The 15,480-nt window shown below is 31.7% G+C and overlaps 3 protein-coding genes across 3 annotated transcripts; all 3 read left to right on the forward strand.

Annotated features, from left to right (window-relative positions):
- The first annotated feature begins 34 nt into the window (after nucleotides 1–34).
- LOC141533018 (uncharacterized) lies at nucleotides 35–2,755 on the forward strand. The gene has a single exon (XM_074251666.1). It carries the CDS (start codon nucleotides 35–37, stop codon nucleotides 2,753–2,755), a length of 2,721 nt encoding a protein of 906 aa, XP_074107767.1.
- A 2,503-nt stretch (nucleotides 2,756–5,258) lies between these two features.
- Nucleotides 5,259–7,166, forward strand: LOC141533042 (uncharacterized). The gene is made up of 5 exons (XM_074251697.1): nucleotides 5,259–5,439; nucleotides 5,670–5,841; nucleotides 6,021–6,210; nucleotides 6,287–6,469; nucleotides 6,546–7,166. The coding sequence occupies exons 1-5, from the start codon at nucleotides 5,360–5,362 to the stop codon at nucleotides 6,656–6,658; spliced, it is 738 nt and encodes a 245-aa protein (XP_074107798.1). The 5' UTR covers nucleotides 5,259–5,359; the 3' UTR covers nucleotides 6,659–7,166.
- Nucleotides 7,167–7,800: 634 nt separating this feature from the next.
- On the forward strand, nucleotides 7,801–10,960 carry LOC141533006 (uncharacterized). The gene is made up of 5 exons (XM_074251655.1): nucleotides 7,801–7,946; nucleotides 8,208–8,391; nucleotides 8,473–8,674; nucleotides 8,755–8,937; nucleotides 9,215–10,960. The coding sequence occupies exons 1-5, from the start codon at nucleotides 7,870–7,872 to the stop codon at nucleotides 9,367–9,369; spliced, it is 801 nt and encodes a 266-aa protein (XP_074107756.1). The 5' UTR covers nucleotides 7,801–7,869; the 3' UTR covers nucleotides 9,370–10,960.
- The last annotated feature ends 4,520 nt before the right edge of the window (nucleotides 10,961–15,480 follow it).

Here is a 15,480-nt window from a genome sequence, read left to right on the forward strand (position 1 = left end):
GAATACCAGTTCTGGGCTCTCACTCAACGACATCATGCATACGGGACCCAATCTACTCATCAACATCTTCGATGTCCTCATAACATCCAGAAGACATCAGTTCTTCTTCATCACTGACGTGGCAAAAATGTACCGCCAAGTCTTGGTCCATCCTGATGATCGACATCTTCAACAAATCCTCTGGTTTAACCCAGATGGAGATATCACTCCATACATGCTCACCACTGTCACCTATGGGACAAGGGCTGCACCATACTTAGCTGTTCGTGCTCTACTCCAACTCGTCAATGACGAAGGCCATAGATTCCCACTGGCAGTGGAACCACTTACTCAAGGACGCTACGTGGATGACATATCCGGTGGCGCAGACCTACTACAAGACACTCAAGACCTACTACAAGAAATAGCAAATCAAACAGAAGAACTCTGCATGGCGGGCGGATTTCCTCTAGCCAAGTGGGCAAGCAACCACCCAAAATTAAAACAACTCAATCATGCGGAAGCAATAACACAATACACTATTGAGGATCCAGACAGCAGCACAAAAATTCTGGGCATGTACTGGTTTCCTCAACGAGATCACTTCTCCTTCAAGAACTCAACACCATGCAAGGCTCAAAGATACTCAAAGCGATCAATTTTATCAGAGATAGCCCAAATCTTTGATCCCCTGGGATTCTTGTCACCACTCATCATTCAAGCCAAGTTGTTCATGCAGGAACTTTGGCTTGTCAAACTCAGCTGGGACTCACCATTACCTGAAACTCTCTGTAAAAGGTGGAAGGCATTCACTCATCAACTTGCTATGATCAACTGTATTAAAATTCCCAGGTGGATCCACTCGTCCACGAACTCATCACTCGAAATCCATGGATTCTCAGATGCCTCGCAACTGGCGATGGCAGCTGTGGTATACATCAAGGTCCATCATCACAACTGCACTCAAGGAGCAAAGGTTACGCTGCCTTGCTCCAAAACCACGGTAGCACCGTTAAAACAATTAACCATACCAAGGTTAGAACTCACCGCTGCTCATATGTTGGCTAAACTCATCGCTCATTGCCAGTTAATACTCAAACTCAACAATGTGCCAATATACCTTTGGACCGACTCTGCAATTGCACTCACGTGGATACAATCGCATCCGTCTCGTTGGAAGGACTTCGTCAGAAATCGTGTGTCACAAATCCAAGATCTAATTCCAGATGGCCACTGGAAGTTCGTTCCTGGATTGGAAAACCCAGCAGACTGTGCAACAAGAGGATTGACAACCCTCCAACTCAAAATTCATCAACTATGGTGGACTGGCCCACCATGGTTACTTCAAGACTCAGCGTCCTTGCCACTCATCAACTCAAGACTCGACTCCAACACTCAGCTGGAAGAACGGCCAGTAAAGGCATTCTACTCAACTACCAAGCCTTTAACATCAAGATGGTCAATCATGGACCGACCAATACCATTACTCCGCATGTTACGAGCTACTGTAATATGTTGGAGAGTTCGGGACTTGATCAAGAAACGGCCAAACTCATCTCTGGCTCACCCCATTACCTCTATGGAAATCAAACAAGCTCTACAATTCTGCATAAAAGAAACTCAACGCACTCATTTCCATTCAGAGTTCAAAATGATCAAAAATCAAGCATCATGGCCAAGAGATCATCCATTTGCACGATTAACTGCCTTCCTAGACACCGAGGGCATCATTCGTGTAGGTGGACGTCTGGAAAACGCACCAGACTCTGATCAACTTAAGCATCCTGCCATTCTGCCTCGTGATGCTGCTCTTTCCAAACTCATAATCTCTGATGCTCATCAGCGTACCATGCATGGTGGAACTCAACTCACACTCGCATACACTCGCCAACGGTATTGGATATTAGGTGGACGCCAACCAGTGCGAACTCAAATACTCAAATGCCTCAAATGTGCTCGACATCGAGGAATTCGTGCTCAACAACTCATGGGACAGCTCCCAGCTCCAAATGTTACACCAGGATCAGCATTCGCCCATACTGGAGTGGATTATGGAGGTCCAGTGCAAATCAAAACAACCAACATCCGAGGATCACGTACCTACAAGGGCTGGATATGTGTATTCGTATGCCTGGAATCATCAGCAGTTCATCTTGAACTTGTCAGCAACTACTCATCCTCTGGATTCATTGCAGCACTACACAGGTTCACCAGCCATCGTGGACTGTGTACAGCACTCTACAGCGACTGTGGGACAACGTTCCAAGGCGCCTGTGCTGAACTCAAAAGGCTCTTTACTCAAGGAACTCAGGAATCATCAGAAATATTTGATGCACTCACAGTTAACGAGATCATCTGGCATTTCAACCCCCCAGCTGCTCCACATATGGGTGGAAGGTGGGAAGCAGCTGTGAAATCAATGAAACATCATCTCACACGGACAATCGGAGAATCGTCATTCACGTTTGAAGAATTTACGACTCTTCTGCTCCAGGTGGAGGCGATTCTCAACTCACGACCATTAGAACCACTCTCACAGGATCCCCAGGATCTTTCAGCACTCACTCCAGGTCACCTACTCATTGGACGTGCACTCAACGCTATTCCAGAACCATCACTACTCGAACTCAACAGTGCCAGACTCTCCAGGTGGCAGTTCATTCAACAACGAATCCAATACTTCTGGAAGCATTGGTCCAACAGTTACATTCAACGACATCTAGCTCAGACCAAGTGGCACCGAGCTTACAACAACATCTCCATCGGGTCCTCCTGACTGACGAACGAACTCCACCAACTCGCTGGCCGTTGGCCAGAGTCACTGCTGTCCACCCAGGCAATGACAAACTCATCCGAGTGGCAACCATTGAGACAGTCAACGGCACTCTCACTCGTCCAATCACCAAGCTAGCTGTATTACCACTGGCTCCAGAACTCTAACTCATCACCCCCAAGTGCTCATCACTACTGAGATCATAATCAGCAACCCAGTTCCTGATGGCGGGCGGAATGTTGCGGAATCATTCAAACCTCCCGCAACAAAGTGGTAGCACCGAGGCGCCGCTACACAAGCGCTCTCGGGTGTTCTACCTCAACACAACTGGCCCACCGGCAAGCGGCCATACTCCTCATAACACGTGCTAATTGTACGGCGTACACACGCATTTACCGTGACCAGTGCATTTTTGTGTATTTACGAAATCATCAAGCTCATCCACTCAGCTTTACTGAAACCAACTACAGCATCGCTCCTCATCTTATTCACCAGCAATCATTGGCAACTCAGGTACAATTAAGTATTTATTGTAAATCATCTGAGAACACTTTATCACAATCCATACCCACATGCTCCCTCTCCCTCCTACTCATTGTCACATGGCTACTCATGTGTCGCTCTCTCTCATACACATGTACAACAGTCACCTACACTTTCTACCTAGCAACGATAATATTACAATTGTCAATAGAAATTCGTCATCATGCGGCAAAATCAAATGCCCCATTGCAGATGTTGCTTGGTGGAGATTGGGGGTGACTGCCACCAGCTCTTGGGCCTGTCGCCATTCCGTGTTCAACGTTGTGTGTTCTATCTCGTATCCCGAGACTCAAGTACTCAATTGAGCTCGTTAGTTTTAAGACTCATTCGCTCACACTGTGAGAGTTAATTATGTTGTTAATTGATTAATAATCCAGTGACTCTAATTTATACAGCTCATCCAATTAATCATTACTGTGAACTCTACAGACTCAAGCTCAAGCTCTCACTACAATTGCATTCATTCACTCTATCAATCATTACACTCAGTCAATCCAATTTATACGCTCATACTATGACTATTAATTAAGTGTAATTAATTAATCGTCTGGTGACCTAATTCTACAACATTACTCATATTTCTCGCTCATAATTGCTAGTGTTAATTACATTGTAAATTAATTAACAGTTCAATTGAAGATCAACTTTCTACAACTCATGCTCAGTCTAATTAATATGCATTAATTAATACAACTCAATTAAACTCAATCAACCCGTACTCATGAATTAATGTGATAATTCAAGAACATAACTATGTTCAAAGTGCTCAATATTTGTGAACTATTCAAACTCTGTACAACCAAAGCTATGCCTGTGATTAATTTTAGAATAAATACCATTATAACCACGAATGTGCCTCCTCCATCTTTTAACACCTGGTCCCGGCAAATAAATATTTAATGTTAAGACAATTATCTTACAATAATGATGTAGAGAACGAATTCATTTTGATCCCGGATTCAAACAGACAGGTAGTACTTTTTAAAAAGAATAAATAATACAATAAATATTTTAATAATCATTACAAAAACATTAATAATCCTATTCCTTAATTTAGATGAAAAATATGTAAATATATGTTGTCCGCAAACTATTCGTAACGTGATTGGTCGATTTTTATATAAAATACATACATAATATATATAGTGTATACTATACTATATACTATAGTGTATACTTAAATAAACTATTCGTATCGTAACATGCATGATTGGTCGAATTCACGTGAATATATTATATTATATTATTATTCATTAATATTTTATTATATTTATATTTTATATTATTTATTTATATTTATTGTTTATTTATTTATAATATTATAATATAATATAATATTTTTATAATTAATTTATAATTAAATTATAATTATAATTATATAATTATATAATTATAATAATAATAATATTATAATATAATATAATTATAATAATATAAAATAAAATATAAAATATAAATAATATATTATAATTTAATATTTATATTATAATATAATATTTATATTATAATATAATATAATTATAAAATTATAAAATCTAATAAATAATAAATAGTAAATTAAATAAATAATAAATAATTATTTAATAATTCATTATTATTAAATTATTAAAATTAAATGAAAAAATTGAAATATTATATGTACATTATATGTACACTAGAAATTTGAATAGCGCGCCACGCGCGCGTCTTAATTTTAACCAATAAGGAATCGTGGCCCGATATTGCGAGTTTCGACCTATGACTAACTTAAAGATTTTCATCTATTTTATAATGTAGGAATATAATCACTATATAGGATCACTACACTATGTACTGAAAGAACTGTAGAGGAATTATTACTAAATATTACTAAATGTAAAAAATAATGAAACTAAAGAAACTAGAGAAACTAAATTATATAGGAACTAGCATACGTTGCGCGCGCAAGAGTGGATAGTGGACAAGAGTGGATAAAGCTGGATAAAGCTTTAATAAAGACCTACTAGCAGCCGGCGAGTACACGTGCTAAGTGCTTAATTTCTTATTACTATAATAAAAAATATTAATTTTCACTACAAGACAAGAATGAATTTACCGCGTGATCTCGCTAACTACTACACTTCTGATCAGGAGATTCGGGCTTGGGTACCATATGACTTAATGATGTAAGTGATTTTGTTTAGATTTTTTAAATTAATTTAAAATGTAATGTAATAATTCTCAAATTAAAATATATATATGTTAATGTATTATGTATATCTCTACATCTGTGCACCTACATTATTTTTCATTTGTTTTTTATTTTTTTTAATTTTTTTATTTTTAATAAATAATCATTCAGTTTATATTTATAAATACATACATATGTTAAATTTTATTATTTTATTCATTTTAGTAAAGTTACTGGGTACGTTGATGAGGTTTCCCCGTTACGTGAAATTCGTTGTGGTAGTAGACATGAGGCCTTTCTGCGTTTTATTATAAACAATAACAGTCAGTGTCGTGTAGAAGTAACATGCTTTGGAAATCAAGCTAGGAATCTCGAGATGAAAATCCATTTAAATTTGGTAAGTTAGTATAATTGTGATAATAATAATAATCATTGTATTATTATTATTATTATTACTAAGAGCAATAATTTTATTCTTAAAATAATTTTAGTCGTAATATAACTATTGTTATATTATATATTTTTAATAATAAATTTTTCTTCTATTTTGTAATTAAATTTTTTTTCTCTCTGTAGGTAATTTGTATCGAACGTGGTAGGACAGTCCCGTTAAAATTTCAAAGACATCTTAACGGAGGAGTACGTGACATTGAGCTTACTGTACTACCTTCGTCAACTGTAAATGTTTTGGGACAGCGCATCGGAAATATTCCACCAATTTCGCTATTTTCATTCCAAAACGCACCACGTGGAATTGGTTTAATTCGTAAGTTATTAAAATGTTTTCTTTATCTCTAATAAATTTTTTTATTTATAAATTTATCATTCTTTTTATGTTGCAGGTATTGAAGGATGGTTGAAGGTGCCTTTTCAAATTATGAATCCTGCAAATGGCGGATCTGCGAATGGTCTTATAGTCGAAAACGATTATGAAATTCGTCTCTTCATTAGAAATTATCAACCTAACCCTTTATTTTTGGTAGGAGTTGCTCTTGTAGTTATAGGTCGTTGCAGACGTGATTACCGTAAGTATTAATCAATTGATTAATTTAAACTTTGTCTGAAATAATATCATAACGCCTTTAATCTTTTCGTTTCTAGATGGGCACCCGTTTTTTGAAGTTGAAGATACGAATGCCATTCAGGTAAATGTAGGTCAACCAACATTATCAGCAGCTCAACTCCGTGTTATTGGTTTTTTTATTCCTCGTTAAATACGTTCCATGAATAAAGTATTGCCTTACGGGCCAATTTTCCGATAGTTAAACTATCAATTATTAAAAATTGGTCCGAAATATTTAATATTATTTATAGAAATGATATGTTTGTTATTTTAAATTAATATAATGGTTCCTCTTTTCTCATTACAATCCTTTAAAAAAGGTTTATTGAATTTTTATTTTTCAATTTGATAATAATCAGACAATTATCGGCCGTCTGAGTTTAATTTTGTCATAAAAATGAAGTGTTTATTTTTTTTTATAAAGATTAAATTCTTATATTTCTTAACTTCTATTAATCGCACGTACTTTTGTATTAAATTACTTAAATAGAGTGTGAGACTGATTATTTTTATAATATTAACAATGCTAAATATTAAGTAATAGACTTATTTAAATTGAAATAAGTACTATAAGCATAAGAACTATAACTATAAGTACAAATGTATCTTGATTGATAAGCCTTAAAATTAAATAAGAGTCTAATCTAAAGTGTAATTAAGATATGTAAAATTTAATGTTATATCATAAACAATAAATATTGCACTATAATACTGTTCGAAGAGTAATTTTCCAATAAAAGATTTGTTTTATACTTTAACTGTTTTCATTTTTCTAATAATTATCTTTATTTATTTTAAATATATTTACAAGTTTTTAACCAATTACTCATAATTAGAAATTAATAATTATAATTTTATATCTACCAACTATATTTCAGCAATTTGTAAAATTAATGTAGAAATTTAATACAAATATATTTATAAATATATATATATATATATCGTTCATCAAGCTTTGAATAAGCAATATACAAACAGAATTTAATTTTATCAGACATTTCAAATTACCGCTCATGAAGGACGCAGTGACATCTACAATCATTTTTAGTTGTACACATTTTTTGAAAGTCTACAGTTACTAGAGTTTATGTAAGTCTCTTTAGTTGGCAACGAACACATTATATAGTAAAATCAAGAGGCTAGCGCAGTGCAGCCAGATCGTAGGATTTTTTTAACCCCACTTTGAGCCGTTTTCAATGGGCTTAAACGGGAAGATACCACAAAGTGGGGGTAAAAAAATCCTACGATCTGGCTGCACTGGGCGAGCGTCTTTCTTTTCCGTTCGCGTCTCCGTACTGACCGGCTACATTTTCTCTACGTTTACATTTTTGTTGAGTTGTACGAAACGCTTATTGTATAACAATGGCTTTTCAAAAGTTGTTAGAAACTTTTACCGTGGATGAAGAAATCGACGAATGGGTCCTGGGGGATGACAGTGTGTAAGTATTTTTTATTTTTATTTATTGAAAAATTTTGCTTTTCTGATTTTTTTATGAGATCCACTTATTGAAGGTTATAAGATTCATTTACACATTTCAATGTAATAACTCTTGAATAATTACTTCTCACCTTTGTATTTAAAACAATAACCTCGATTTTCAAAAATTTTTAATTTTCTTAGCGGGAAGTTAAAGAGATCTATTTAATTTAATATAAAACAGATTAAATTAGTGTTTTAATTTATTTCTTACTTTTTTCAGAGAAATTAAAGGGTTCGTCGATAGTATCGAAGGAACGAAAATGGTCACACCATCAACAGGAATAAACAAGGAACCAGTGGCTCTCTACAAAATAGTGGTGAACAATGGTGGGACTATGCGTGTTCGTGTTCTTTTCTGGGGTCCTTTGGCAAAAGAATACTCAGCTAAAATTATCGATCGTACCGTAAGTACTTATTACGTCTACATGATTGTATTAGTAATCATGAAATACGTTATTAATGATCCTTCTAATTTTTGATTGCAGGTAGTTACCATAATTCGTGCTAAAACTGTTAAACCTAATCCCAGATATATAAATCCTCAGGATAATTTATTTACATTGGAATTAACGGTTTTGCCGTCAACTAAAATAACCATTGACGTACTTCAATTCATACAACCTACTGGTGCGCGCGAGATTCGTACTGTGGACCTGAAAGACTTGGAAGGACTGGAGGAGATTGTCAGTAAGTCTCTTGATTTGATTTTATTTATTTATTTAACTATTTATTAATCGAAATTTCATTGTTAATTTTTTTATTTCAAGGGGTTTTTGGTTATCTTAAACAAGAATTTGTATCAGTGACTACTTATGGTTCAACTTATGGAGGAGGGGTATTGGTCAGCGGAGAAACCAGAGTGCCAGTCAAAATTTCAAATTATGCCAAGGTCGCATCCTTCCCTCAAGGGTCACGCTTGGAAATGGTGGGCAAATCTACTACACCATTGAGTAAGTTTTTAATAATATAATATATATTTTAGTATTTAAAAATTTTTCAAATTTCACGATTTTTAATAAAAAATTCAAAGAGGAGAATAGCTATTTGATAAAATATCTTTAAAATAATTAAAATTATAAGGAGATGCATCGTCATATATTTAAATTATAATCAATAATTTTCTGAATTTTGCCACTATGTATTTTTTTTTTATAATTTGAAATATTGAGAATATCTAATAATTATGCTATCATGAAAATATTTATTATATACGATTATGATTTACAGATGGTCCCACTCAATTATTAGTTGCCTCAGTTGATGACATAAAACAGGATGAAAAGACCCCCAGTCTGTCTCTGACCGAATTGCGCTTATTAGGACTTCGTCCTCCAAAAAGGAGGTCTGAGGAAGTCCTCGCCCAGCGATATGCAAAGAAGTAAATCGGTATATAATTTAAGTGATGACTATTATATGATCTATTTTTGCATGCAAAGTTATAAACCTCCAAAAATTTATTATTAACTTTTTAATTGCGTGTTAGGTATCACTTACTTTCGATTATTCTAGATCACAAGTTTTATTCAGTAATTTTTTTTTTTTTTTCGTGTTCTAAAAGAAAAACTAATGGTCATTTTTTTTAAACAATAATTCGTGGAATTATCATTGGCAATATAATATAATACTTATATATATTTCGTGAATATAGGATATAATTACACTGATAATTGAATTTTATTTTTTAATTAAACAATTATTGACCATTGAGTTTAATTTTCTTATAATAATAAAGTTTTTTATTTTTTTTTTTAAATGATTAATAATCAGTAATAATTTCCATGGTATAAAAAAAAAAAACATGAACAAAAATCAATTATTTATCTATTGGAACGACATGGCGTTCATGACAGTTCTTTCTCTTTATTTTCTATAATTACAATATTTATATGTTTTTTGAAAACTTAATTCTAAGTACTATTGTATTAAGTTACTTCGATAAGTTCTGAGACTGATTACAATTATTATATTAAGTATCTTATGGCAATTAAAATGTACTATGTACTAAAACTGTAAGTGATAATTTAATTATCACTATAAGAATTAATGTGATCTGTTTCATAAACCTTAATATATAATAACAGTCTGAAATGCTATTGAGACATGGAAAATATAATTTAACCGTAAATAATTGATATTGCACTTCAATACTGTACGAAAAATAATAATTTCCATGATATAATACAAAAAAAAAAGCATGAACAAAAAACAAATATTTATCTATTTCAACGACTTGATGTTCATGGCAGTTCGTTTTCTTAATTTTCTCTAATTGAAATATTTTTATGTTTTTTTAAAAATTAATACTACGTACTATTGTATTAAGTTATTTTGATAAGTTCTGAGAATGATTGTTATTATTATTATATTAAGGATCTCATGACTATTAATATGTACTATGTACTATAACTGTAACTGATACTTATTATTATAACTATAAGAATAAATGTAACCTGATTCATGAGCCTTCATTAATAACAGTCTGAAGGGCAATTGAGACATGGAAAGTGTGATTGTACGTAAATAATTAATATTATACTTCAATGATGTACGAAAAATAGGAATTTTCATGATATAAACAAAAAACATGAACAAACAATAATAATTCATCTGTTTTAACGACCTGACGTTCATGAAAATTCCTTTTTTTTATTTTCTTTAATTAAAATATTTTTATGATTTTTTAAAAATTAATTCTACGTACTATTATATTAAGTCACTTTGATAAGTTTTGAGACTGATTATTATTGTTATTATGAGGATCTTATGACTGTTAATATGTAATGTGATATGTACTCTAACTATAACTGATAATTATAATTATAAGAATAACTGTGACCTGATTCATAGACCTTAATAACTGATAACAGTCTGAAGTACAAATGGAGATGAAAAATATAATTTTACCGTCAATAATTAATATTGCTCTACAATAATGTACGAAAAATAATTTTAAAAGAAAAAAAATTGTTTTATAACTCAATTGTTTTCATTTCATCACTAATTATCACTATGTATACATATAACGTAATTAATAATTTATTAAATTTATATTATCAAATTTTTGCTAATTTACGGAATAAGTTCTTGAACCAATTACTTGTAATTGAGAATTAGTAATTATATTCTAATCCAAAAACTATTTTAGTCACCGGTTTAATTTTATTTTTATTTAATTGATACAATTAAATGACCATTCGATAAGTGGACAGTGTCCTCTACACAACTTATAATTATATAACATTAATAATTACGATAGTCGATATTTGAAAAGTGTTATCGATCCTCACCTTAAATTTTGCGGTTTATAAATCTTAATTTTTTCGGCAATTTATAATAAATAACGAATTTCACAATCGATATTGTAATTTAATTTAAAAAAGACTACAATTTTAAATTTCGCGCTGCACATGGGCTCTCTAATTCTAACCAATAAGAATTCGGGGACCACTTTTTCAATATATCGATACTATACAAACCAAACAGCTTCGCGTATATAATCGATTGAAAATTCGAGATTTTCGATACTTAACTAAGTTCAGGTGTTGCACCATCCATTTTATTCTATAGTATTGTCAAACACTGCATATGAACTGCATCTTTTTCAATAATCGTCAAGTGTTTTGTAACGTTTTTATTAATAATTTATTTTTATTTTATTATTGATATCACCATTATCACTCGCATCAATTAAGTTTCTTATTAATTGAGATTAGTAATACAATAATCGTTTGATATTCGTATAAGTTATGTTATAGAGCGTCTCAAGTGTATACGAATTTTATTAATTAATTTAATTGTCCATGTGCATGTAAGTGTATCAAATGATTTATCTTTTTATAATTAATATTTTGTGATTAAATGTCTAAGGGTTCAAATAAGGAATTATTATGTTTTCTTACTATTAGGTGTTTATTTTTATTGTCTAAGTACGTTTCCTACTATTCATTTAATTCAAATTTTTTTCTTTCCAGAAGGCTGGATTTAAATCTTTCCGAAAACAACTAACAGCTATAGACTCAGTTTAAATAACCAATTATGAAGTAGCTCACTCATATGTTGTTCGTAAAGTTTCAATGACAAATAAGAGGAATATTAATGGTAAGATGCGATAATATTTTCTTCTATTTTTCAAAAATATGTTCTTGAATTAGTATGCCTGATATACTAATTCGAATTAGTCTTGAATCTAAAGATGCGCATTTTTTTGTGTATATTTTTCATTAATTAAATCAAATGGCATACTAATTAAATACATATTTTTGTCTGAGATGATTTTCATTATCATAACCAAATATTTAAATTTATAACTGTATTAATTTTCTTTGTTACTTTCAGGTCAATTAAATTATTCTTTCTAATTTGAAGAAGATTTTGAAACATTTTTTTCTGCAACGACTTCAACCATCCTTATAGGTCAATAACTTTATGATAAACTAAACAAGGATCGCCTTAAAATAATTAATATACAATTAATAACATGTGATATTACGTTATTAACATATTCCTTCAGATGAAAATGTAATATGACAATCTGAAAGTCTTAATGAAATATTCACTAGGTTATTATTATAATATAGACTGATTACTAAAATATTACAACTCCCAAACTATTACAATAACGATAACTATAACTAATACGATAACAATAACTATATCGATTACTATAATAATTTTAATTATTATAGTAATTTTTCTAAAAATAAACTTTTCGCTTCACTATCACAATAAACAAAGACTAAAATATAAAACATTAGTAAACTAACTGAATAAATTAACCACTATAGATACATACAAATTAACCTAAATACTCGAAATTTAATAAATTAACCATTAAACTGAAAATAACATAACTGCTAGAAAATAAAAATTTATGTACAATAACTAAAATTAAATTTTACGAAAACAAAGAGAATAACTAAACTTAAGATTACAACACGAATTGTTTTAAATTAAAAATAAATAAATCAATAATCGAAAAATTAAATATAATACTGTTGTTAAATTTATTCTTTCATTGCAAAGCATGTTTATTAAGCATGAACACGTTTTTTACTATTTTTAAGAATTTTTATTACATTGAAAGATTATAAAAATTTAAGAGCCGGTAGAATTTTTACAATTTATTATAATACGATAAATTCATTGACAAACATTATTCGATCTGAAGATTTTTCTTTGCCACTACTTTCCATTCGATAATAATTATAGATGATTTTTTAGTTATCAACATTCATAGCAATATTTCTTCTTATTGATAATTTTTTAATTCTACATAACCATGGGTCGTAGAAAAATTGTACGTACGCCTGCCGAAGAAGAAGAAATTAAAAGAATACGACGAGAAAAAGATCGAGAGCGCAAACGTAACAAACGAGTAACACAAAGTAACAAACCACGTAATCAATACGATTCATCTCATTCGAATAACTTAAATTCTCAACATATAAATAGTACTATAAAAGCAGTGAACGTAAGAATGCCTGAAAGTATAATCCTTCCTTCAAATGTAACATCCTATGATATTTTAAATAACCTTATAAATATCCCTTCAACATCCAGAGGAGGATCATCATCGAGTCTTACAGTAGCTGAGAATAGCTATTCTAATGGCAAGTTTTTTTCTGTAGAATCTTCAGATTCTCCTCTTGATTCTATCGATAATGAAGACATTAATACAACGACCAAATCATCATTTTCAGGAAACGCTGAGCATAATTGTTCGTTTTTATTGTCAGCAAAATTTATTTTACCTGAAATTTCGTCTCGATCAACTAATACATCACTTCCTAATGCATCCGAGTCATCGCATGAATCAATTGATCATGATTATTGTCATCCATTCATTACGGACTATACATCGTCACAAAATCATTTCGATCATAATTACACTAGAATTAATGATGAAAGTCCTTCTAATAAATCTTTAGTTAACGAAAACGTTACTTTTAATAAACCTACAAATCAAGTAAATTTGAACAACACCAATAACATTAATAGAATTTCAGAACATTACATAGGAGAAATGAATGTAAAATGTAAGCATTGCAATGCAAAACATTTTACTGCTGAGAAAGTTGCCAATAAATACAATTCTTTTAATGACTGTTGTCGACACGGTGAAGTAAACTTAGGACCTCAACCAGATACTCCAGAATTATTAAAATCACTATTTTCAGGAACACATGTAAAATCTAAGAATTTTTTTGACTGTATTCGAAATTTTAATAGTTCGTTCTCTTTCGCGTCTTTTAATGCTAATTTAGCTAATTTGTCGTCTCAAAGACGCGGTCCTTATTGCTTTAAAATACAAGGGCAAATATATTATAAAATAAATACATCATTATATCCATCTCCAAATGAGACTCCCAGTTACGGACAATTATTCATTGTAGATTCTAATGAAGCTGTCGAATGCAGATCTGAGAGGAATGTTAATTGTGATGTTGATCTTTTAAAAGCAATTGATACTACATTACGACAACATAACATTTTTGCGCGATCGTATCAGATGATGAAAGATGTTTTGAAAGATAATTCTACGGTTGATTCAGATGGCAATGTTATTGAACCTGAATTACATTTAATGTTTACTTTAAAACCTGGCATGGATGCGAGACGTTATAATTTTCAGAGAATTAATGAAGTTGCTGCAGTTTTTTCAACTACGGCAGATGGTGGAATTCCCGAATCATATGTTACTGTTCAAAATAAAACAGATAAGTCATTTCAAACTTTAAGTAGTCTTGATCCTAATTCGGAGCCTTGGGTCTATCCTCTTTTTATCCACATGGAAATCAAGGATGGCACATATCTATACCCTATAGATACAAAACCGGAAGATGTGTGACTCGCGCGGATTATTATAAGTATCAATTAGCGATTCGAGACGATTTCAATATCTTTCTTATGGGCCGTCGCTTAACACAACAATGGGTAGTCGATGGGTATGTTAAAGTTGAATCAGACAGATTAAAATATTTGAAAAAACAACAGCCGAAACTGCGAGCAGAGTCTTATCAAGGTTTAATAGATCATTTACGATCGCAAAATGCTGTTAATAACACAAATTCCAATATTGGAAAAGTTATTATTTTACCCTCAACTTTTCATGGCTCACCAAGAAATATGATGCAACATTATCAAGATGCGATGTCTATTGTTCGTATATTTGGAAAACCTGATTTATTTCTTACTATGACGTGCAATCCAAAGTGGCGTGAAACTTCCGAAAACTTATTGCCAGGACAAACAGCATCTGATAGGCCCGATTTAGTTGCACGTGTCTTTAATATTAAAAAAATGCTTTAATTGATACAATTGTAAAAAAGCAACTTTTTGGAGAAGTTGCAGCTTACATTTGGGTCATAGAATTTCAAAAACGTGGTTTACCTCATTTACACATGTTAATAACATTGAAAAGTAATTCTAAGATAACTAGACCTGAACAGGTTAATAGATTAATCTCTGCAGAAATTCCAGACCCTGTTATTGAT

Source organism: Cotesia typhae, unplaced genomic scaffold (assembly GCF_013202065.1).
Source record: "Cotesia typhae breed Kobodo isofemale line unplaced genomic scaffold, CoteBio_Ctyphae contig_81, whole genome shotgun sequence".
Taxonomy (NCBI): domain Eukaryota; kingdom Metazoa; phylum Arthropoda; class Insecta; order Hymenoptera; family Braconidae; genus Cotesia; species Cotesia typhae.

Excerpts from the sequence above, each read along its gene's own strand:
- LOC141533042 (XM_074251697.1), top strand. The coding sequence starts at position 5,360 with ATGAATTTACCGCGTGATCTCGCTAACTACTACACTTCTGATCAGGAG. Across the intron at positions 5,440-5,669 it reads GTACCATATGACTTAATGAT|TAAAGTTACTGGGTACGTTG; the intron begins GTAAGTGATTTT and ends TATTCATTTTAG. Across the intron at positions 5,842-6,020 it reads TGAAAATCCATTTAAATTTG|GTAATTTGTATCGAACGTGG; the intron begins GTAAGTTAGTAT and ends TTCTCTCTGTAG.
- LOC141533006 (XM_074251655.1), top strand. The coding sequence starts at position 7,870 with ATGGCTTTTCAAAAGTTGTTAGAAACTTTTACCGTGGATGAAGAAATC. Across the intron at positions 8,392-8,472 it reads CTAAAATTATCGATCGTACC|GTAGTTACCATAATTCGTGC; the intron begins GTAAGTACTTAT and ends TTTTGATTGCAG. Across the intron at positions 8,675-8,754 it reads AGGACTGGAGGAGATTGTCA|GGGTTTTTGGTTATCTTAAA; the intron begins GTAAGTCTCTTG and ends TTTTATTTCAAG.
- LOC141533018 (XM_074251666.1), top strand. The coding sequence starts at position 35 with ATGCATACGGGACCCAATCTACTCATCAACATCTTCGATGTCCTCATA.